The following is a 24,097-nucleotide window of genomic DNA, read 5'->3' on the forward strand; positions in this document are numbered from 1 at the left end:
TAGTCGATTGGCAACATTTCGTTACCCGTGAAACCGTATAAGGGACTCGTCATGGGCTTGAGCTCGCTCTGATCAATTTAGAGTTTGATCAAATGCCTTCTTGAATATAATATTCACTGAGTTATCTGTATCTACAAAAGTTCAGTGAATGCTATAATTAGCAATTACTGCCTTGATGATCAAGGCGTCATCACTAGGGACTTCTACTCTTAAATCATGAGGACCAAAATTGATCTTTGGCCCCTTTGTTCTTTCTTTGCTGCACCCGATAGTATAGATTTCCAATCGCCAAGCATGTGACTTCCGAGTCCTGTTGGAATCACCATCGATTGAGTCTCCTGTGATTATGTTAATGTCGCCGCCAGCGGCATTACTACGATTCTCTTCTTCCCAAGCAGACGGGCATGACCGCTCGGATGACACTTGGGTAGGCCTTTGATAATCTCTTCGTTGGGGTTGCGGTTAGTGCTGTTCAATTGTCGGCCTGCCCTCGTGTTGTCCTCTCGATCGACGGTGATAGTAGCGGTCAGGAGACGGGGATCGGCGGCGGAATCTTGGAGGAGTTAGTTGATGTGGCTTTGGTTTGAGATGATAGGAATCTCTAGTGTTATGAGTTGTTGAGCGGTGATAACTACAGAAGAGCGGTGCCCACGGTTGGGACTCGGTGAACTTCGTTTGCTCAACCTCAATATGCTAGATTGTATGAGTTCGGGGCTCTTGGTGTTGTTGCGCTAATCCCAATCGGTGCCCTTTTGGCGGTTGATGGGTATGGGCCGCTCGACGCTCCAGGACAGCTACTGGCTCGGGAATTACTTCCTTCTTTCGAGTTGACTAGGCCTCCTAGATGTTGATGTATTTAGTAGCCCACCCGAGCAAATGGTTGAAGTCCCTCGGGAGCTTTCGGATGAATGAACGAAAGAAGTCGCCATCTATAAGTCCTTGGGAAAAGGAATTTACCAAGATTTCAAGGGTGACTGATGGGACATCCATACCCACTTGGTTAAATCTTTTAATGTAGGCCCGCGATGCTTCCTTGGGCTCTTGTTTAACTGCGAACAGGTTCATGTTCGTCTTCTGGTAGCGGCGGCTACTAGCAAATATTGTAAGAAAGCCGTTCGGAAGTCTTTGAAGCTGCAGATGGATCCGATTGGCAAGTGTTTGAACCATTTCTGCGCCGATCTGGAGACCATGGTGAGGAATACTTGACACCGTCGGTGTACTGGTGGAGCGTGACCATGTTGTCGAACTTGATTAGATGGTCTTCGGGGTCAGTTGTCCTCATGTACTCTCCGATCGTCAGAGGCCTATAGTGGGAGGCAACTGATCGTCAAGGATTTCTTATGAGAATTGCCTGTTGATCAGCTCGGGAGAGTTGTCGAGTCGGGGTTCTTTGCCTTTCCACCCATCCCGGACGGGCACGCTCTCCAAGAGAATCCTTGTGTCCTGTCCCCTCAGTCCTGCTCTTCCGAGGGTGTGTGAAATAACGCTCGGTGATATAAAATTGACGCGTTTGGTGCTTCTCGGAAGGCGCCAGTTGGCCTGTTGTTCGACTTGCGGCCGACGGGGTCTGTTGCTCGGCCTCTTGGGTTAGCTCGTTGGCCTGTCGTTGACATGGTCGAGTCATTCGGTGCTCAACAATCGACTGTTGTTTCTTGTTGTTGCTACACCATCGTTACAGCTCGAGAACTTATCAACATCTCTAAATTTTCCTAGGTTAGCGTCACAGGAGTGAGTCGTCCAACGCCTTCTATCTTCACGTTTCGGCTACAGGTGAACTTTCCACAGACGGCGCCAAATATGATCCTGTCCGAAAGCGAAGAAGATGATAGGCTGGGAATGTGGCTCTGCAGTTGACCGGGTGAAGACTCCTCGCTATCTTGCAAAACCAAGAGCGTTAGTGCCTGGCCAGAAAGGAGTTTCCGGTGTTGGTCCTTCGATGTTCAAATTAGTTTTCAATCTAATGGAGAACAGTAGTAGAGAAAACTGTAGCTAGAACGTGTAGAATAATAAGATATCGCATACCTCTGCTTATGGATGAGAACCCTCTTTTATACTGTCACCGTATCGTCTGTGCACTCATCTCAAAGCATATGCACGTTTTCTAAAGCGTTCTTGGAAAAGACAAGTCAAAAAGTCTCTAACACCTTCCTTAAGCGATCACACAAATCTTTGATGTGATGGGCTAAAAGCTTCTAAAGTATGATTTGCCTGCTGGACATGGTCTGTAGTTAGTGGCACAAATCTCCAAAAGAGTACGAGGAGATATGTAGGTGGCCCCGATCGGAAGTCGCTCAGCGGGAACAGAGGCCGCTCGTCGAGGACTTCCTAGCTTAGTTGCATCGAATAGAGTTGTTTTCCTTCATTCGACTTTTCTATTGTCGGAGGGCTGCCTTTCAGCCGATCGGCCATGCATCCGGTTGGCCGGGACGGTGGTCCGGGGGAGTCATTGTTTGTCTCTTAACCCCAGTCATAGGTTTTCCGCAAACGACCGTCTGGATGACCACCTTAGTTTCGCATTGGGACTGTTCAGCCAGCTACGCTCGATCAATGAACCTGGACTTTTGACTGTCTTGACTTTGACCTCCATGTCGGCCACTCTTCCCTACTTTGACCCATCTTTGGTGGGAACCCCTCTCCATCACCGTATTAATAGATAAACTGATATTTGCAAATAATATAATTCAAAGCTTTGTATTCTATAGAAAAATCGGAAACCAAGGGTTCAAGTAGAACAAACACTTAATATACAAGTTGTATGGGATTAAGAAAAAATACTGCTGGAATTTTTAAGGCAGGTAACATGAAATCGTTGTTGCCAAATTCTTTTAAATATCTTGGATCAGTTATTTAGCATGAAGGAAATATTTATGAAGATGGCATTAATATGAGAAGGAATGTACGGAGAGAAGACTAAAGTTTTATGCATTATTGTGTGCCATTCAAGAGAGTAGAAAATGAATATGAGCATAAATTTTAGTATCAATATATAATAAGATGTGGGAATAGTTTGTTCGAGGATCGAGAGGCTGTGCTAGAGGGGATGAATAACAAATGTTTCTAATTAAAGATTTAAACAATTCTTGCTGATTGCTAGCAAGGTAAGATCATAACAAATCGAAGTGGAAAATAAATAAAAACAAATACGAAGGCAAACAAATTAGGTGACATAAGATTTAACGTCATTCACAGCTCCTCATGAGCTGCTATGTCCATGGTCTAAGTCGTTGTATTGCCACTAATCTTTTTCCTTCTTGGTTAAGTTCTGGAGGTGGAGAAATTTACACAAAAAATTTTACAATTAAAAACTCAAGGACGGCTCTCAATTTATTCAGGAATATGCTCAAATATAGTTGAAAATGTTTCAAACCCTAAATTACGCTCCTTTTATAGCTTTATTCGACCTCTTTTCCATTGTTACCCGATGCTAGTGGTCGATTGGGATTCTTCATCAATCGATTAGTTAATTGTTAATGTCAGTCGATCACCGTTGCTGCTCTATCAACGACTTCTGTCAGTGTGGATTGTGTAACAGAAGTTGATCAGAAATTGCCCCACAAGCCGACTCAGCAACCGACTGGGCCATGAACAAAACATTCTTTACACTGCCCATCTAGATGTAGTCCATTGCACCATCTGACTAGCAACTGATATTCCATAAGCTGGTCTGAAACTCTAACTTCTCATATGTGATTTGGGGCTTCACTAGTTGACTAATTCCCATCCATCAGTCGCCAATCAGTCTATTGATTCCCATCCCAAAAAATCACAAATAGAAAACTCTTGTACTCGAACTCTTAAGTCCTCGATTCAGTTATCAACTCCTTTACTGGTCAACTAATCCTATGACTCTGGCCATTTTAAAACCCGAGTCTACCTATAGTGAGATACTACCCTTCACCGAGGTACAATTCTCTTAATGCTCAAACTCTCCAACAGTTTACCTTGCCTTGAAGCCAGTTCTTGTTAAACTACTTTTCCCTCAAATGCATCTGAGCCTTCGACTCCTACTTGTGCTATCCTTTATGCCTTCTCCTTTGCCTGCGATGTTCGCTTCCTTGGCTTAGTCATCCCCCAATGCTCCTTGTCTTACCGTTCTTCAGATGCGTCACACCATCCTTCTTTGAACTTTATGGACCTTGAGTCATTAGATCATCATCTAACCTTGACCACACCAAAGTCTCGCACGACTCAAATACACGTCAAATACAATACTAATCTTAACGTAAACTATTTGCTCAATCCATCAAAATATCGACCCTTAGATGATATTAACATGTTTAAAGGCAACTAATAAATTCATGAATTATTTGAATAGTTGTAAGGGATAGAGGGAAACTAGAGAAAATTTCAACATAATCAAAATAATTTAGTCACTTTGAATGTTATTAGTGATATAATTTTGGATATATATAATATAATCTTAGTACTTAGAGTTTCTAACTTTATTTGTTTCCTTTTCTTGTGTCAAATCTTGGGGACAACATTGGTATGGAAATAATGAAAAGATGTGCGCATTGCCAAAGTATATATATGAGCAAAAGGATTGTAGGATTGGATGGCGCAAGGGGGGCGGGGGTGTGAATAGGCGCGTATATTTTTTTATTATTTCAATCATTCTTGTCTCTATAATATGTTAGTGCGCATATGAAATATAAATCAAAACACAAGCATAAGATGCAAGTACAAAATTAGTTAGCTTTTATGTGGTTCAAAATGTCGATTTTTATTTCATGGCTTATTATCCGTCGATGGATCACTTCACTCCTAGAATCATTATTATCCTTTCTCCTTTTCCGGATATACTTCGGAGGTAGAGAAACTTCTTACAATAACTTAGTCTTACAACATCACAAGAAATATAAAGAAATACATGCAAAATACAAACTAATGTGATAAATGAACTTACAATCAAGAACCCTTTGCGTGCTTTAGTTTGCATTTTGAAGGCTAGTGTCGTAAATGAACAAAACGTTTGTGGTAAAAACTAGTTTATGTTCATTTAATATACAATGGACAAGCTTGAACAAGTCAATAAACTAAATGAGCAAACTTGAAGATATACACATTTAGTTTGTTAATATAGTGTAAACTCTTCGTGAATAATGTCCACGAACAACGTTTGTGAACCATACTTATCAATAAAGTTCTTATTAAACTTGTAAATGGACAAAGAAACTCTCAAAATGAACAAATAATATTGGAATATCAAGTTCGCTAACTAACCAAACAAGTTTAAAAAGTAAAATTAAGAGCTTGATAACATTTAAATAAACAAAGCTCAAGCCAAGCTTGAACCAAAATCAAGTGAATAAAAGGGAAACTAAGCCGAGCTTGAATAACTGTACCATTGAGTTTGTTTATTTTAGGGTCAACTTGGATTGGCTCAACGGCCTTATTAAACAAGCTTAAACAACACAAAGTTTGACACAACTTTGCTTATTTACAATATCTTGAAGGCTTTAGAATACAACAACACTCACTTAAGAACCCAACAAACAACACTCACCCAAGAACCCAACAAACAAATGTATCGAATCCTTTACAGATCTAGGCTTTTGTTAATGACTTGAATCTGTCGATCAATCGATTGCTTGTTGAACAATCGATTGATCTCTTCCTTCTAATTGATTACTGTACTGTGGTTATCAAGAATTCAACCATTGTTGTAACTTTATGTATCCCGGGTCACCAATGGATGTTGTTGTGACATTGGTCAACTCATATTACTATTTCTAGTTGACTGCTAATGCACTAGTTGACTAGTAAATATTATGTTAGTTCTCATGCAAGCATAGTTGACTGATTCTTTTGTTAGTCAACTAGTATGAGCATCACTCGATTAATCCAAATTGTAATTCATTCAAATCACAAGTTTGTGGTTTTAAATTTCTAATTGACTGACAAGCTGATTGCAAACACATTTAAGTTTTGATTTCATTTAAGCCTGAATTGACTCACTAGTCGACCCTAACAGTATCCAAATCACGAATTTGTCCAAACCAAGTTTGTGGTTTTAGATTAATCAATTGATTGCTCCTACTTCATTAGTTGATTGACACTTTGATTCCATCCACACCCATGTTGAATCCATGTCGTGCCAAATGACTCTATATCTTTGGGATTTCCTACTTTGTCATGCACAACTCAACCTTGACTCACCAAGATATCATTCTTGCTTAGTATCTAGTTGAACTTATTAAGATTTTCCTTGCCTAGAGATTCTGTCTCTGGGACTTAATATTCCGCCAACCTTGGCCTACTAGGATTTTCACTTGTCCACCCTCAAGACAATCTTAATCCGCTAGGACTTTTACGACCTAAAGTTCACTTCTTTGAGACTTCAACCTTGCCTAACATCCCGTTACCTTTTACCAGCCATGATTTCATCACTTACCTAAAGTTCGCCCCTTTGGGACTTCAGCTTTGCCCATTCACCTTTGGCCTTTTAGGATTTATCACGTGCTAAGCATGCATTCTTTTATGACCTTTTTGGATTTCCATCACTACGTAGTATCTAGTCCTCTTCCATGAGTTACTTGAACTTCAGTCATTGCCAAACATCTAATCCTCCTTCACCTTAACCTTAAGCTGCTAGGACTTTGCTCACGTGCCTAAGATCCAATCCTTTTTGACTTGTGAAGACTTCCCTCACGTACCTAAGATTCCATTGCCAACAATGGTTGCACTTTTTAAGCTAAGGGCCTAGCCTGCCTGACCCACTTGGAGTTCTCATCAACTCCAAGACCTTTTCCCACCTAGACTTTTTCACTATCAAGTATTCGATCAATTTTCACCTACTTGACAAATCCAAACACATTGCTCAACCATCAAACATATTGGTGAAATATTAAAATCTAATCCATACCGTGGTCAATTGCACCTAGGCTCAGGTGATGCATCTGGGCTTGCACGACACATCCAGACTCGTTGCTGGGCAGGTGATGCGTCCGAACGAGGCACGGTGCGTCGGCACCATAGGCTTGCTTGTGCCTAAAGCACAGTCTAAGGCAAAGGCCTAGCGCGCCGACACCAGAGCTGCCTCGCTCGCCCACCATTCTCTCTCTTTGACCTCCTAAAGCACCGCCTAAAGCATAGGCAGCGATGCTCGCCTCATGTCTCGGCCACCATTTAGAACACCGTCTAAAAGTCATTTTGATTGCAATACCGAGGAAGGCAATATGTCGAATAGAAAACAAGTATGAAGACTACGTCAAAATATAAAGACATATACGAAGACAGCTTCTGATTTATTGGCTTATCTTTATCCAAATTAGACCTTAGTGAAATCAAAATCTTTTGATATTTTGCATTAATAACTAAAAAAGCCAAGATTTTGAATTGATTTGGTTTCTTTGTGTCTTTTTTGATGCCCATCCCTATTATCGTTACCATCAATACATCCTTGTAGTGTTGAATTAGAAGATTTGTATTGTTGACATCAGATAGTTGATCATAGATTGTGTGTGCATCTAGAGGGATAAAAAAATGTATGACCTAAACATAAAATTCCTTTATTTGCAAAGTCAATATAAAGATTAAGTGTAGTGGAATAATAAAAGTAATAAGAGAAATTGCAAGTGCTAACATGGATAGTTTACATGGTACTACTCCACGGCCTAACGATCTGTTAGGCAGGGGTGGAGCCAATGTAGGCCCAGTGTGGGCAGCTGCCCACACTTGGCCGGAAAAGAAAAAATGTTAATGTACATGGCAGTGCAGCAGCAACCGTAGAGACAAGCCATGAACGAAGCAGTGGAAGTCAACTCTCTTTTTCTCTATTTGCATGATAATTTGGTGGGAATTTAAAATCGGAAAGAGAAAGAGAAAGAGAGCATTTTGGTATGAATCAGATGACAGATAAGAGGGCAGGCAGTGGCGGAGATTTACATGAAATTAAAAAGTATTTTAAAAATAAAAACATAATCATTAAATGATGAGTTTATTTGACAAAAGAGTATGTCAACAGAGTCTACTAAAACTCGCTCTGTTTACAAAGGTATTTATTAGGAACTATAGATAGAACAATTACATTGAAACTAATTTTCTACTGATTTACAATGTCCCATCATAATCCATTAAAAGTGATAAATTTGTATCACTACTGTGTTGATTTATTTTATGATGTTATTGATATGCAACTTCAAGAGTTAAATAATCGTTTTCTCAAAAGCAGTTATGGAATTACTCTTTTGTATACCTTGTTTTGTACCCACACAATTCATTTTTGATTTTTGACAAGAAAAAATTAATGCGGAATTGAACCTCATTTCGAGTTAGATTCTATTTGTTCAAACCTCAATTTGAGCAAAATCGAACTATAATTTGAAATAACTTAAATTTGAGTTCGATTCGAATTATTTATACCTTAATTTAAGCATATTTAAATTAAAAAAATTACGTAAAAATAATCAGAGTTTGATTTAAGTTCGGTTCGCTAGCTGCTCGTGAACAATCGAATAAAATATTATAGATTCGAATTCGTCATGAAAAAATTATCGAACATCTAGTTCGGCTTGAATTCTATAATTTTGTATATGAATCAAATTTGTTTCGAGCCTGCTAAAAAAACTTACAAACATGTTCAATTCATTTTCACCCTAATTGTCAACACTTAATCAAAATCTTAGCTCCGCCCTTAGGTGGATTAAGTCTCAAATTCCCACTACGAACTTTGAGAATGGTTAGGAAACTTCGTACATAAAATATTTAAACTTCTTACATAAAATCTTTTTACAAATATGAATTAAACACAGAGAAGATATTACCAAACGTGAGCATTAGAAGTCTTAGAATGAGCATATAAAGAAGCCAGTACTTATTGTGTATCAGTTGCATATTTGAGGTCCCCTTGCATCATGATTTATAGTAATGCCGATGTATTCTAACTCTTCTATCTTATCTGGGTATTTTTTGGTGGAAATCAATTGCCTCAATTTTTTAAGAGTCAACTAGTATCCACATAAGAAAATGTTATCACGGCCAATATCCAATTTACTAACTCTTGTAGCTAGTTGACTAATAATACATAGAGTTGACTGTGTTGGATAAAATCACAAGCCTAAGTTCAAACATCAGTCAGATAAGTCTATGTTTTGCTCAACTTATGCCTCATAAGCCATCGTAATCTTTCGAAATCAAGCTCATGCTTAGATTATGACTAGGAACTCATGTTCCTCTATCGAAGGCTCTCAATCAAGCCTATCCAATATGTAATCGTAAACCCAAAGATTCATTGTCTTCTGATTATCACAGCCATAGTTTGCAAAATCGTAATCCAAGCAAGATCGATTTGGGGTCAGGATAGGATTGGTCGAGATCGGATCATAGAATCATACGATCCTACCAAAACCCCTTAAAATTTTATGGTACATGCTAAATTATTAGAAAAAAAATTTAAAAAAGGTCATGTACATATAAATAGATTAATAATTTTGCATATACATGCAATCGCTGACACTCGACACCTGACATTATTATATGTATAAATTTAAATTAACTAGTAATTTAACTACTATTTCTAGCATAATAACACTCAATAATATTTATATTTTCACATCACAAAATGAAAAAGTATAAAATTTCTACTAACACAATAGCAATAATCGCATTCAACCTCAAGAATGTTCTCTTGGTTCACAAGATGACTCAATTTAAAGGCCAACAAAATAGCTGATGTAGTGAAAGCTATTGAAACCTTTGATTCAAACATGAACGCTGCAAATAATCATCTAAAAATCTATTGATTCCACATAATACTAGGCAATAAACATCCAAAAACGTATCGTTTTGGGGAAATGAAACGACATAATATTATTGATTAAAAACTAGCTAAAAACAACTAGATAGACGTTTAAATAGTCTGAGAATCATAACCCTATCTCTGTAAAAGAATAAAATAACCTAAATTATAAAATAGTCCAAAAGATAATAAGAAAAGAAAAAATCTTCCGGGCCTCCGAAAAGGTTTTAAACGATATTTTTTGAGTCTAAAATTGGACGGTTATCAACTATATATCTCTGAATGACTTCGATTTAATATATTATAGGTTTCGTGGTTCAACCCGAATCAAAATTTATGACCTCTCAAAGTTTCTACCGATCCTGGTCCGATTCTTTTCCAATCCTACCAATCCTGCTCCGACCCACCCACTGATCCTACTCCTATTCCACTATAAAAAAAACGATCCTGAACGATCTAGGATTGATTCGGTGTTCCGGCAATCCAAGATCTCGATTTTGCAAACATGGATTCACAACTTTATGCCGTCCAAGAGTCCATCTCTATCCTTTGGATGGGTTAATCCTACTGCCTGCTAATGGACCTTTTGAGTCTTGAGTTGGTCATGCCAAGTCAACATCACAATCATGGTTTAAAATATCGACCCGGGCCGAGGTTTCGGTCCTAGACTGGAACGATACGATTTCAGTATCGTATCGTACCGTGCCGATACGGTTTCGGTATTTTTTTATTTATATATAATAATTAGTATATAAATATATTTATTGTGTATAATTTAAAAATAAGTTGTATATTAATTTATATAAATTATTTGAACAACTTAATATAGTTAGAAAAAAAATTAAATATAGTTTTCTTTAAAAATTATTAATAACTCGAATTAAAATTGATATATTATAATTATATAAATTATTTATTTATTTATTTAATTATCAGTTTAAATAATATATATTTAAAATAGTAAAAAAATCACACTATCAATTAAACAGTAAAATAATAAAATAATAATAAAAATTTATCAGAATATAAGTATGATTTTTTTTTTTAAATTTTAGAATTTTTTATAATTTTTTTATAATTTTTTATAATTTTTTTAAAAAATTTTAATTTTTAAATAAAATTTAAAACAGTAAAATAATTTATAATATCAATTAATAATTTTTCTAATTTTAAATATATTTTTTTATATATTTTATAAAAATAATTTAGTTAGAGCTTATGAAAGCCTATTCGAAATATTACACCTCAGTTGGGAGTTGGGAGTTGGAAATTGTTTAAATTAATTAAATCTTTTATGTTATTTTTTCTTAACAGTGCATCATCATCACGCGACGGGCGCGCTAGTTGCCAGAAGCGCTAGAAGCGTCACGCGACGCTTCCAGAGTCGGTGGAAGCGTCGCGGGACGCTTCCAGCATTGCAAAAGCGTCACGAGACGCTTTCGCTAGTGCTGGAAGCATCGTGCGCAGAGGCGTCCCACGATCGACAAATGACGCACGTGAAATTTATTCGCGTGTGGTGCCGGTTTCCCTTCTGCACTGGAACCGTAAATTTCGACAGTTTCAGGCGGCAGGGCTCAGCACTTCAAACATTGATCACAATTCGACCATGTTGATCTACAATGTTCACGTGTGCATGTTGCCAAGTCCTTGCAAACTCCATGTACACATTAGTAACACTGAGAAAATCCTAATTTAAAAACCTTTGTAACATATCAAAATATTTCTGAGCATTGTGACCTGCGGGACATTGCACCAATAATTGTGACTCGTGAACTCTATTCTTTTCAGTTTTGCACAATTATATAATAATCTCAATATTTTTATTGGAAAGTTCATTATTGGTTTGATTCTAAAGCTTCTTAATATGATTCTTGTAAATGTATAAAGCTACAATTACGTTTTTTTTCCCTTCATGGTTTGTAGTAAAATGCATCTACTTTTTCAAACTAAGACTTTGGGTGGTCAGTATTGTAGTAGAGTAACATTGGTTCAAACTTACATCGCCCTTGGGCTGACTTAGGTGATTGCGTGGTGCATGTAAGTGTATATGCTTTAAGCAGTGTATATGGCTTATCTTATCATGGTATAGAACATGATCTAGTCAATTGTCTTCATATTTTCCCCAAATCAATTGCTAGTTAACATGATGTTTTTGTTTAACCTTCCAAGACAGTTCTACAGGAAGATGTAAAGTTGCAATTTTTGTTTATGTTTTCTTTTAGACTATATCTTTTTGTTTTATTTAATACTTGCTGTAAAATTGACCATATTATTAATATACTTGCAGCAAAAATACCATTTCCTTTAACCCAAAGATTCAGGGGAATGCTACAGAATGGGATTGACCTGAGCACTGTTGATGTCAGCTATGTCAGCAGTCGTTCTTGGTATATGATGCTGTATTATTTATTGTTTCTGTTTGTCTGCCCTTATCTTTTATTATCCAAGGACAAGATATGAAATTCAATTCTCCAACAGGTACTTTCTTAATTTGTTTGGACTAAGGGGTTTATTCACTCTTATTCTCGGTGAAGAAAACGGTCAGTACGAAAATCGTCATTTTGTACTAACTTTTAGGATTCAGATTAGAGTTACTTATATGGCTGATTATTCTATTTGTGGATACTTTTGTATGTCTTCTTAGCCACGGATGATACACAGCGAATGATGCAGATGAGTGGATTTGGTTTTGATCCAACAAGGGTAAATTGTCTAGAAATCATATTCTGTTTCTAATGATGAAATATATTGATGATTGCAATTTTTTTCTTTCACTATGTAGCAACTTTTTGGGCAATACACTTCGTTTCATGTATGATTTTCGTACACTAATGCTGCACAATCTTTGACGGAATGATGAGGTAGAGATTGTTCATATAATTTGTACTACATTATAAATTACGCTATGTATAAATTAAACTATGATTTAATGAGCCCTCTTTGGCCCCACAGATTGGTGTAGTTGTTACCTGTATGGTATTTGCTCCAATAGGTTTTGGGGTCAATTCTCAGTGGGTGCAAATGCCTCGTTGAGTGCCTGACCTCCCCATGCAAAGGATCAATGCTCTGGGGCAAAATAACCTCCGTGATTTACCTGCTTGTATTTACCGTGAGGCCAGCGATATTGGGCCGCTTGAGGTGTGATATCACCTTTTAGCTCCAATGAGCCTCTTTACATATTTAATTTAGGGACTGGAAATTATGGTTAATAATTATAGAATTTTTTGTAGTATTTAGATCAAATGGGGTTAAAGAATCTCTTCAGAAAAATAAAGGTTGTAAAAGTGTAGGTCTGGATGGTGTTCCTAGTGAAATTTAAAGAATTTAAGGGATCGACATAATCTAGAAATAAGTTAACAAAATTTTGAGGATTAAGAAGAAGCTCAGAAATTGAGGAAAAGTTCTAATATATATTAATAAAAGGGATATACAATGTTGTAGCAATAGAGAGATTTAGTTCTGAATTGAGATTTGAAAGAAGAAACAAGAGATGAAGCAAAATTTTCAAAAAAAAAAAATTTGAGTTCATTGAAGATCAATTTTAGATACTCTTTAATTTGCAAAATAATTAATATATATAAAAACGAAGAATTTACATATGATTTTTAAACATAGGAAAAAAAAGCTATTATAGAGTTTATAGAGAATTACTGTGGTGATTTCTGGAGAGAGGATATCTAGCGATTATATTAATGTAATAAGAATTTGATAGCAATAGATGATTTTTCCATACTGTCGGTTAACACCAAGCTTCAACTCTAGTAGAATCTATGTTTTAACATGACTATTTTTTAGTCACTAGGTTTATATTAATCTGTTAAAGTCTTAAAGATTGATTGTCACAACCCATTCAGTCGTTTCCATGTGTGAAATTAGATTCATTTATGGTGGCGATATTCCTATTGGCATGGTTTTGTGCTGGTTGTTGGATCATCTAGAGGAAGCATTACAAAAATGCTTCCAATATGGAATTGTCACTGGCGAAACAAAAATGTTTCGCTCATCAATGGGCATGCAGAATAACACACGATCATTGACCCTGTATTTATATATTGGTATTAATTGAATCATTCATTAAAATTTGGTCTTTCATCGTTGATAAATTTACTATGATATCAAAAATTTAATCTTTATCATTTTTGATAATTTTCAGAGTTTAAGTGCCGAGAAGGATAGCCTGGACATCATTCAACATGAGTGGTTTCTTGCCAATATGGAGAAACGTGCTGAAGATGTCTTGAAGAAACTTCTCAAGTAGCCACATCAACTTCCCCATAATAGTGTCAAGGCAGACAAAGCATATCACTTCCTCATATTGACCTAACATCGAAAGATAGAGTTAAGCCGATTATAAAAGACATTTGTAATTCTTGTCTATGAAATAATCATTCATTTATTATGTGTTTTGGAGTGAAGGAAAGAATATTAACAAAAGATATAATTCTTTATTTGAAAATTGATACTCAGTGTGATTTATGTAACAATGAATTAAGAGATGTTGAATGAATATTAATTGTCCATGTTCACGTTGAAGAGTGATAACAAATGGATGCATAAAGAAGTAAAGAAATCTCATAGCGGAATTGACCAAAAGAAATTATAGATAGCTCACAACCAAGTGAATTTTGAGTTTACTTCCGTTTCGAAGTTTTGTGTTATTCACAAATAAAAGTTTATATTTTTTGTTTTACATCTTGATATTTAGATTTTATTTGAGCAGTTGGATAGTTGGCACTCACATAGAGTGTAGATATAGAGGTCCTATGTGAGTGTGATTACATATTAATTTCGTTTTAGATGATTTTACAAAGTCAGAAGGAAATAGTTTATACATTAATATTTTATGTGAGTGCGATTAGTATCCATGTCTCAAGACCAGTAGATTTTTTCCATATATGTTTCTCTGGCTAGGAGATATTTGGAGGGATCATCATATCCATTTCAGAGCCAATTACTACCTTGGACTGAAGCACGCAATGCCTTAGTTGGAGTTGGTCTACTAGTTCACCAAGTGCTCCACATTCAAGGTCCAGATTAGAATGATACTCTGAGATGTCTAGCTAAAGATTATTCATTTCATGGATATCTATTTTAATTGAATGTTTGGCTGGTTCGATCTTTAAGTCTATCCATTCTAGTGGAGAGCTGTCAAATGTGTAGATGACAAAAATCTCTTCTTAAGAGTCTGAGCTACAATGTATCTAAAGTTTATGTAGTAGCCCGTAAGTCATGAGTGTAAATGGAGTGATCCATTTTTTTCAAATTGTGCGGAATCAATTTTTCATAATTAATATTTACTTTCTGAAAAAAGTAAAGTAGTTGGCACTAACACCCATAATTCATTGAGTTTGCACAGGATGTGGAGAACTTTTGACATTTAAATTTGTCACTAAATTATGCTTCATAGATTATTGTCATGCCTTCTAGCGGACTTATGCAAAATATTTTAAGTACTTCGTATAAGTTTAGAAAAGTTTGAAAAGTTGACTGCGAATGTATGTAGAAATGTCTTCTGGAAATAATAGTGGGAAATCCCAGAAGTATATTTTCTGAATCTATTTGCACCATAGTAATTGCAGCTTTTGTTTTAAGTTGTCTTTTATGGAGGTTTGCCAAAATTAAGAATGCATGTGAGTGTGGTCTAATGGCTATATTTCCATTTGTTCAAATTGGGAGCTTGTTGCTTGTAAGTAAGTCTTTGCTGGCTGGACTCGTTAATTAGTCTTAAGTAATATACTTATAAAAAAAATTAGGGCATACGTTTACCCCAACGGATTAAATGCATCATCCAATGAGTAAAACTCATTATAAAAAAGTTTGTCGCATTCTTGGATGACAATTTGTACTTCCGCCCAATCAGAATATATTCTTGCTTAAGTATTAGAAAATACTGCATAGCAATTTTTTTTTTCATTCTGGTTTCTAAACAATTGTTAGAAAGTAATTGGACAAGACATTGATTATAATAATCTTGTAGTTGGAGCTTCCCAGTATTGTTGGAATGTTCCAAATATTTTCAAGTAGACAATTTTATATGGTGTCAAGTTTTTCTCTTAATGAAAAATGAAATTGATTCAAATGTCTTATAAATTGTTGAAGTTCTTAGTTCCCAAGCTTCATTATTTTCATGACAAAGGTTATCACCTTCTTCTATCGATCCATATGTCCTATAATATAAGTTAATGTAAAAATCTGGACAACGTATTCACTAGGAAATTAATTGTTCCCATAATATGTTCTCATTGAATTCTTAATCCTCGATTTATAATTATGTTTGTAAACTTAAGTCATCTTTTTTTTACTTAAAGTATTTCTTAATCCCTTTGTTTGTATTTAACAATTGTCTCACAGTTAGTTCTAATAGTAATTTCTTACTTATTATAGATAAAAAACATAAATGCATTAAGATAATAGACTACTACTAAATTTTCATAATATAGGGAAGTTAAATGACCTTTTTCCTTGTTTCAAATTATATCTGCATAACGCTTTAGAGGTTTTGAGATCATATTTGGAAGTTTTTCTAAACATAACTCCCCATCTAGATCCACACTCATCAGTTTCTATTACTATGTAATCAATATCTAATGGAAGGGTTAACATTACGATAGTTTTAACCATTTCTTTAATTTGTTTTACTAACTCAATATTTTGTTGATAGAAATATTTGTCTTGTATTTGAAGTCTTGTTGTATAGTGGTCCACTAATTTTTCTTATATTTTTAAAGTAATGTCGGATGTAGTTAAGATGCCCAAGAAATGCTTTAAGAGTCTTTGTGTCTTCCATTTTGTCAAGGAACGTAAGTATTTTAGAAGTCATATGAGATTGAAGTGAATATTCTCTGTCCAATTTCTGCTCTGAGAAATTCGACATGTGTGGTGGCTAGTTTCATTTTCTCCCGAGATACTATAAAATCATGTTTTTTTCAAATAAGTTAAAAATCATATGTAGATGAGCATAGTGCTCATCCTTTGTTTTAGAAAAGACTAAAATATCATCAATATACACACAACTAAACATGGAGACACCCCGAAAGATATCATCCATTTTTCGTTGAAAATTTTGAGGTGCTATCTTAAGTCCAAATGACATGACTAATCATTCGAAATGTCCTTCTAGACATGAGAAGACTGCACATTTGATTGAATCAGACACATTTGATTGAATCATGATACATTTTAACTTGCCAAAATCCTAATTTCATATCAAATTTAGAAAACCATTTTGAGTTTTGTATTTTGTTTAGAAGTTGATCTTTGTCAAGTATCTTATAACTATCTTCATAAGTATTATCATTTAATTTTTTGTAATTAAAAATTATTCTAGATTGTCCACGTTTTTGTTTAGATCCTTTATTTACTATGAAGGTCAGACTCCTATGTCTTGAGGTGAATTTTTGAATGGCTCCTAGGTTAAGTAGTTGTTTGATGTATAATGTGCATTCTTCTGTTTCCCAATTTATAAACCTTAAGTCTTGAGTTTTTATAGTTAGATTTGGATTTATTATTGTTAATTTGCAATAGATTTTATCTCTTTCTCAGTATTTTGTGAGGTTTTCTTCTATGATTTCTAGTTTCTCTACTCTGGAGATTAAAGAATCTAGCTCTGACAGTGTATTGATTAAGTGAAGTAAAGATGTTGAAGATAGTAGGTCTCCTGGGATATCTAAGTTTGGGTTACTAAGGTCTTCATTTGTGAAAGTTTCTTCTAAATAAAGGCTTGTACAGTCAAGTATTACTAGTTTTCTTGTAGATCTTGGATAGCTAAAGCACATGAGTATTCCTGTGTTACTAGACAGGAGCCCTTACATGAGTTTTTAATTGGGCATTGATGTGAGGCATTGCTAATTATAGTAGGAGCAATGACAATAATAGCAGTAGAGGGTGTTGGATCGTGAAACATCGATAGAGGGGGGGGGGGTGAATATCGATTCGAAAAACCCCGTTGAAAAGAGTTAAGCGCAGCGGAATAATAAAAAAACAATGGACAAATGAACACGGTGTTTTTTACTTCGTTCGGAGCCTGTGACGACTCCTACTCGAAGGCTCGTACTCCGTGAGTACTTTCGTTGGGCAATCACTAGCAGTTCGAAAATGATTACAATTTAAAGTACAGGAATGCTAGAAAAATAAAGAAAATACCGACAAGAATTAAAGAAAAGGAAAGGAGCGTATTGTCGGATCTTTGTTAGCGTCGCTGAAGCGCAGAGCAGTAGAGCAAGCAGTAGAAGACTTTCCTTTCGTTGTTGTACTGAAGCTCCCCTCTGACCCTCCTTTTATATGAGGCTCGGGGCGCCCTGGATCCCTTCCGGGCGCCCTGGTGGGACGTGGCAGGTCCAACCAGCAAGCCCCACGTGGCGACGCATGAGTTTGGATGAAATTTCCCTCCCGGGCACCCGGATCCCTTCCGGGCGCCCGGATCCTATTTTCCCGCAGAATCCGTCCTGCAAGACAAACGTTAGTCCGGAGGCAAATTTACCCTGCAACACAGATTGTTAGCAAAAGCAAAGTGAGTATGAATTAGCAAAAAGGAGTATGACTTAGATTCCGTCTTTCCGAGACCGGAATCTAGTCACGATCTCGACTTAGATATCCGAAATGGATCTAAGCCGGATCGACGCCTAATGTTTCCTTCCCGGGAATGCGTCCTCGCAGTCACTCCCCTCTAGTGACTTACCTTACTTACCTGCCAGACGTCCGGTCAGCCCGTCGACCCGTCTGGACTTCGTGCCAGCTATCCGGTCAGCCCGTCGACCTGTTGGGTTCTTCGAGCCGCGAAAACCGCTTTTTCGCGTCGCGGAAACCCCGAAGGACCCAAAGCCGTAGATCCGTGCAAAGATTCGTATAAAAATTCGAAAAACTATTTCTTGTACGAGTTCAAAAACTGATCTACTACTTAGATCTATGAGGAAAAAGTGTTTACCCTTGATGCGATGCCCTTCGCGTTCCCGCTCGTCCAAATGATGCCGGATCTCAAGACCGTCAAGCGCCGGTCCTCTAGAAGTATCCACACGGACAACTTAGGTGGAGAAAACCTCACACAAAGGTGTGCTAGCACCTTGGTAAGGTTCGGCCAAGTAAGGAGGAGAGGGAGAGGGAGAGCTTGAGAGAGAGAGGAGGAAGATGCACACAAGTGAATGAAAAATGAATTTTTCACCCAAAAACCAAGTGGCCGGCCACATTTCAAAATTCACATTAATTGCATTAATTGAAATTAATATGAAACCATAAAATCACATTAATTGCATTAATTGCAATTAATATGAAACCATTAAGAGAGTGGCTTTGTTACTTCCATGAGGTGGCACCCATGATGATGTGGAACATCATTATTGGTCCACCTAATGCCAACTCACCAATGAGGTGGCAAAAAAGTCAAGTCAAAATTGACCTTTGGTCTTCCTTCTCAAGTCAAGTCAAACTTGACTCCATCTCTACCATGGTGGATCTAATCCAACCATTTGATTCGAGCCAACTTAATATAATGAATCTAATTCATTAAATTAAATTGATTCAATGAGTCAAAATCTAAATTAGACTCATTTAACACATGAATCAACTTGAGTCGAACTCAAGTTAGCCCAATTAGGATTACTCTTAATCCAATTTGATTCATCAAATGAATCTAATCCTCTTGGTTCATCATATGAACCTAATCTCCACCTAATTGTCCTAAGTGTGTGACCCTATAGGTTCTTGTAACGTTGGCAATGCCCTAAACCCATTTAGGAGCATAAGTAATGAGCGGTATCTAGCAACACATCATTACTACCCAAATTACAAGAATGTCGAGATCCGACATCACCTTGTGACTACCAATTGTGACTACTCACAAAATAATGACAAGTGTCCTTCTATCCTAGACATCTAGATTGATCAATGTGAGGCATAGACCGTGTCATCCTCTAATCAATCTAAATCTTGAACTCCAAGTAGACTCACTCGATCAAATGAGCTCAACATCTAATGTTGACTCATTTGGGCATGGCCATGCGCTTAGTGGTCTCACTCTATCAAGAATAGCGATGTCGCTCCCGTCATATGGGAGGGATAGATCCCATCTACATCACTCACATCCCTCTGCATAATTTGTTACATACCCAGTAATCGCCTTTATAGTCCACCCAGTTACGGGTGACGTTTGACGAAACTAAAGTACATAACTCCTTATGTAGGGATCCATGGTGACTTCAGGTCTAAGGACTAATAGTCATACTAATAGCCACATGAGAAAGTATATGACACTCATATAACGATCCATGATACTTTCTCATGGCGGGTCATTCAGTATACATTCTCTAATGCATACCCATGTGTCAGCTTGATATCTCTATATCCATGACTTGTGAGATCAAGTCATCGAGCTGACCTACATGCTAGTCTTATTGTATTAACATTGTCCCTGAATGCTAATACTCGACTAGGAATGATTTAGACTAGTGTTCCCTATATCATCTCACTATCGATTCAACTAATCGATTGATATAGGTATGAACCTTCTACTCAAGGACGCTATTATACTTAGTCTATTTGACACTAATATAAATAAGTATAATAACCAAACAAATGCCTTTATTAATATACAAGAATATGATATACATGAGTCCGTACAATCATCAAATGATTGGCTCTAGGGCTCTAACTAACACGACCTAGCTGGACTTCGTGCCTAAGCGTCCGGTCAGCCCGTCAACCCGCTTGGACTTTGTGCCAGCTATCCGGTCAGCCCGTCGACCTAGCTGGGCTTCGTGCCAGGCATCCGGTCAGCCCGTTGACCTGTCTGGACTTCTCCTGCACACTCGATCAAAGTGTCAGACAACAAAAAACTAACTTAACCTGATTTGTCATTCATCAAAACCTGGGTTAAATTGTTAGTGCTAACCGCGCCAACAATCTCCCCCTTTTTGATGGAATGACAACCTGGTTAAGTTAGTGAAAACATATGCAAGAAACAACATGCATTTATGTGGTTTTAAAGTTAGTTTGTATTTTCAAATTGGTTTAGCTAACTTAATCACCTAACCCTCCCCCTTTGACATTCATCAAAAAGTAAGCATGGATAAAGTAAGCATAGATATAGACCTCAGACAAAGTAAGAAATAATGTCAAGTTAATCTGTGGGAGTTAAACTTATTTAAAGCATTAGCTGTTTAGAAAAATAGCTAAGTTTAGATAGTCTGATTTTCAAACATAATTGTATAAGTTCTAAATTTCAATATCAAGTTTAAATTTTCAAAACAAGTTTCAATTTTGAAACACTTTTCAATCATAAGTTTACAAATTCAAAATTCTAAAACTAAGTTTTAGATTTAAGGAAACAATCAGTTTTAAAACTTTGAAATTTATTTTTCAACAAAAAGATTCAATTTTCAAAATTAAGGAAAAATGATTTTGTAAACTTAAGTTTTTTTTTTTTAAAAAAAATCTAAGTTTCACAATTTTCAATAACAAAGCAATTTTAAGAACTAAGTAATTTAAAGTAAAATCAAATTGTCAGAATTAAGTAAAATCAAATTTTAAGAACTAGATTTTTAAATTCAATTTTCAAAACTTTGTTAAATCTAATTTTCAAAATCAATTTTCAATAAAAAGTAAAACCCAATTCTTAAAAACAGCTTAGTTTTTCAAAAATAGGTTTAAGAAATTTTTAATAAAATATTTTTCAAACACAAATTTTTAAAATAAAGGGAAAATTTTAATTAATACCTCCCCTGAACCTGACATAAAATTTTGAAAAGAAGATTAAAAAATAACACTTAATGAGATAATTAAAAAATAAATCTCCCCCTGAATTTGATACTCCTTTCATTTATTAATCCTCCTTATTTATTACTCCCCCTTAATATAATGCTAAGTGATCCTATCCGAATTGCCGAACCAAGGGACGCTGGGCACGTGGCGCTCTCCTAGTCGATGGCACAGGCCTCCGAAGCTCCGGCGAAGTCCTGCACAGAAGTCGGGCCGGGAAGGGGTTCCCGGCGGCGACCCTCCGACGCTCAAGTCAGGTAAGTAGTGGAAAAAGGAGCTCCCAAGCTTGTAGAATGTGTACCTCCGGCGAAGTCTACGGTTCTTTATATAGGGCGATGAGAAAGCTCCTACACGCCTATCGAGGCGCGTGTGTATCCGCAGCCCATGCCTCGGTGTGTGCCTGTCAGAAAACTTACTTGACGCCATACTGCAACAGTCCCATCGCGCCTTCGATGGGATAACAAGACACCCCGTTGTCAGACTAGGAGTATGGCTTAGTCACGTGGCTTGACGGCTATCAGGAGATGTTCCTGTTCTCCTTTACCGCCGGCCGGGACGTACGTCCGGCCGGCTGGATGGAGAACATCGTCCGTACAGCCTTCATCCCCTGCGCCGGCCGGACGGCACGCCCCTCACATCTCGCCTGTCGCTTGTGCTGAGATGCCGGGGAGACTTCCAGGCGAGTGACTTCGTCTCGGCTCTGAGACATTGTTTCATTGAGCGTCGAAACCCCAACCCGGCCAGGGCGCCTTTTACTACTGAATGTCCATTGGTCGGCCGATCGGCCTTATCCATTTCTTCCAAGTCCGGTCGGCTCACCCTTCTCCGGCGGGCTACTTGGCCATTTGACCTCCACGTGGCGTTGACCCCTCGTTAGGGGGTCCCGGGCTCTTACCACCGGATCACTTGCCTTCCCCTCGAGTCTAGTCGAAGGAGGCGAAGTCCGACTGACTGGACTGCCGATCTGACAGAACAACGATAATTGCATTGGGCCGCTCGGCCAGGTCTAATGATGCTTGCCCGTTCGGCGATATCTGGCCCGTGCCTTGTGGTCTCTTGGACTCCATGTCCTATGCTCTCCCCTACTATTCATCACGTGCACTGCGCACGGTAAGGGGAGCTCATTAAATGCGGCCAGTATCCAGCTGACACGTGGTGATCATGCGTTTGTCAGAGTATGGCGGCGGCGTCACTTCCGATGGGACAGCCGCCATTTGAAATGGACGGCTGGATGATGACCTCGTTATCGATGACCTGGATCGGACGGTGGAGGTTGCTCCCGGGCGGCGATATAAAGCCCGCGACTCCGTTTCCGCCGCCTCGTTGCTTCATCTTCCTCCGGCGCTCCTCTGCTCATTTTTTTCTCCGGCGACCTCGCCCCTCAATTCTTCGGCAACTCCCAGGCCCCCGTCGATCGTCTTTCTTGCTCGTAAGACCCTCCTTATCGTTCCCAACGTTTTCTTCTTTCTGTTAATCGTTTCCTTCAGTTGGTTTTCCTCCATTCCTTGCTTGAACCTTCCCTTTTGGTCCCGTGTCCTTGTCTGTCGACCATGACTAGCACCTCGCAGCCAACCGACGGTGCTCCGGGTCTTTGGTACTCGAACATGGAAAGCCGGTTCGACGAGGAGGACGCCTTGCGCCTCACTCGAGCCTATGACCTGCCGATCGACCACCAAATAGTGTTAGCCACACCGGCCGATCGGCCTCACGATCCGCCGCCCGGCACTGTCGTTTTCTTCCGAGACCAATTTCTGGCTGGACTGCATTTTCCACCCCACAAGTTTTTCTTAGAAGTTTGCAATTATTTTCGCATTCCGCTCGGCCAGGTAGTTCCCAACTCTATTAGGCTGCTGAGCGGAGTGATAGTTTTATTCAAACTGAACGGCATCCCCTTAGAACCAAAAATTTTCCACTACTTTTTTTATCCCAAGCAAGCCGAGTGGGGCACCTTTGTTTTCCAGTCTAGGATAGGCTTCGTCCTTTTTGATAATATGCCGAGCTCCAACAAACATTGGAAGGAGCATTTTTTCTATATACGTTTTCCCGAGCGGCCAACTTTTCGCACCAAGTGGCAGACGGCGATGCCATCACAACCGGAGCTCGGCAAATTTAGAGGTGACGCGACCTACCTTCATGCAGCCGAACGGCTAGTTGGCCAGCGCTATCATATTGACAAGCTACTCCTCCCGGGAGTAATGCACATATTCGTCTTGTCCTCTACCACAGCCGATCTGCCCTGCAGCATGAGTAAGTTTCCTTATCTTCCCGTTAGTTTTGTTCTAACTGATTTATTTTTTGCTCCTGCAGCTGAAGTCATGTGGCGCGCCAAAGCTACCGAGAAGCTCAAATTGAAGGCCGCTCAGATTGAGGCGGTGACGAACAAGGAGGCCGCCGAACGGGGCCTTGCTCCAACTAATCCGGCCGGCGAAGAAGGTGAGGGGACACCAACTGTCCCCGAAGCCTCAGACGCCCCTGCCTCTCACGATGAGGCCGCGGGCGACATAGAACCTCCTACCGAAGCCGAGGTGGAGGGCCGTTCGGCCGATGATGTGCCGCTACGCACTCGGAAACGTCGACGACCAGAATCCGCATCTTCCTCGACTACACTTG

General features: G+C 38.2%; 1 protein-coding gene across 5 annotated transcripts in view; it reads left to right on the forward strand.

Annotated features, from left to right (window-relative positions):
• The window catches only part of LOC121984381 (ER membrane protein complex subunit 3-like), a 31,196-nt gene extending 16,896 nt beyond the window's left edge, over positions 1–14,300 (forward strand). For 4 of the 5 annotated variants that reach the window (XM_042537292.1, XM_042537293.1, XM_042537296.1 and 1 more), the window contains exons 6-9: positions 12,027–12,126; positions 12,218–12,279; positions 12,384–12,442; positions 13,893–14,300. In XM_042537292.1, coding sequence (XP_042393226.1) covers positions 12,027–12,126; positions 12,218–12,279; positions 12,384–12,442; positions 13,893–13,997 — 326 coding nt within the window. In that variant the 3' untranslated portion in view covers positions 13,998–14,300. Of the gene's footprint in view, positions 1–12,026; positions 12,127–12,217; positions 12,280–12,383; positions 12,443–12,521; positions 12,601–13,892 lie in introns of all 5 variants that reach the window. The other variant, XM_042537295.1, reaches the window with a different exon arrangement.
• Positions 14,301–24,097: the final 9,797 nt, after the last annotated feature.

This window comes from Zingiber officinale, chromosome 5B (genome assembly GCF_018446385.1).
Source record: "Zingiber officinale cultivar Zhangliang chromosome 5B, Zo_v1.1, whole genome shotgun sequence".
Lineage (NCBI taxonomy): Eukaryota > Viridiplantae > Streptophyta > Magnoliopsida > Zingiberales > Zingiberaceae > Zingiber > Zingiber officinale.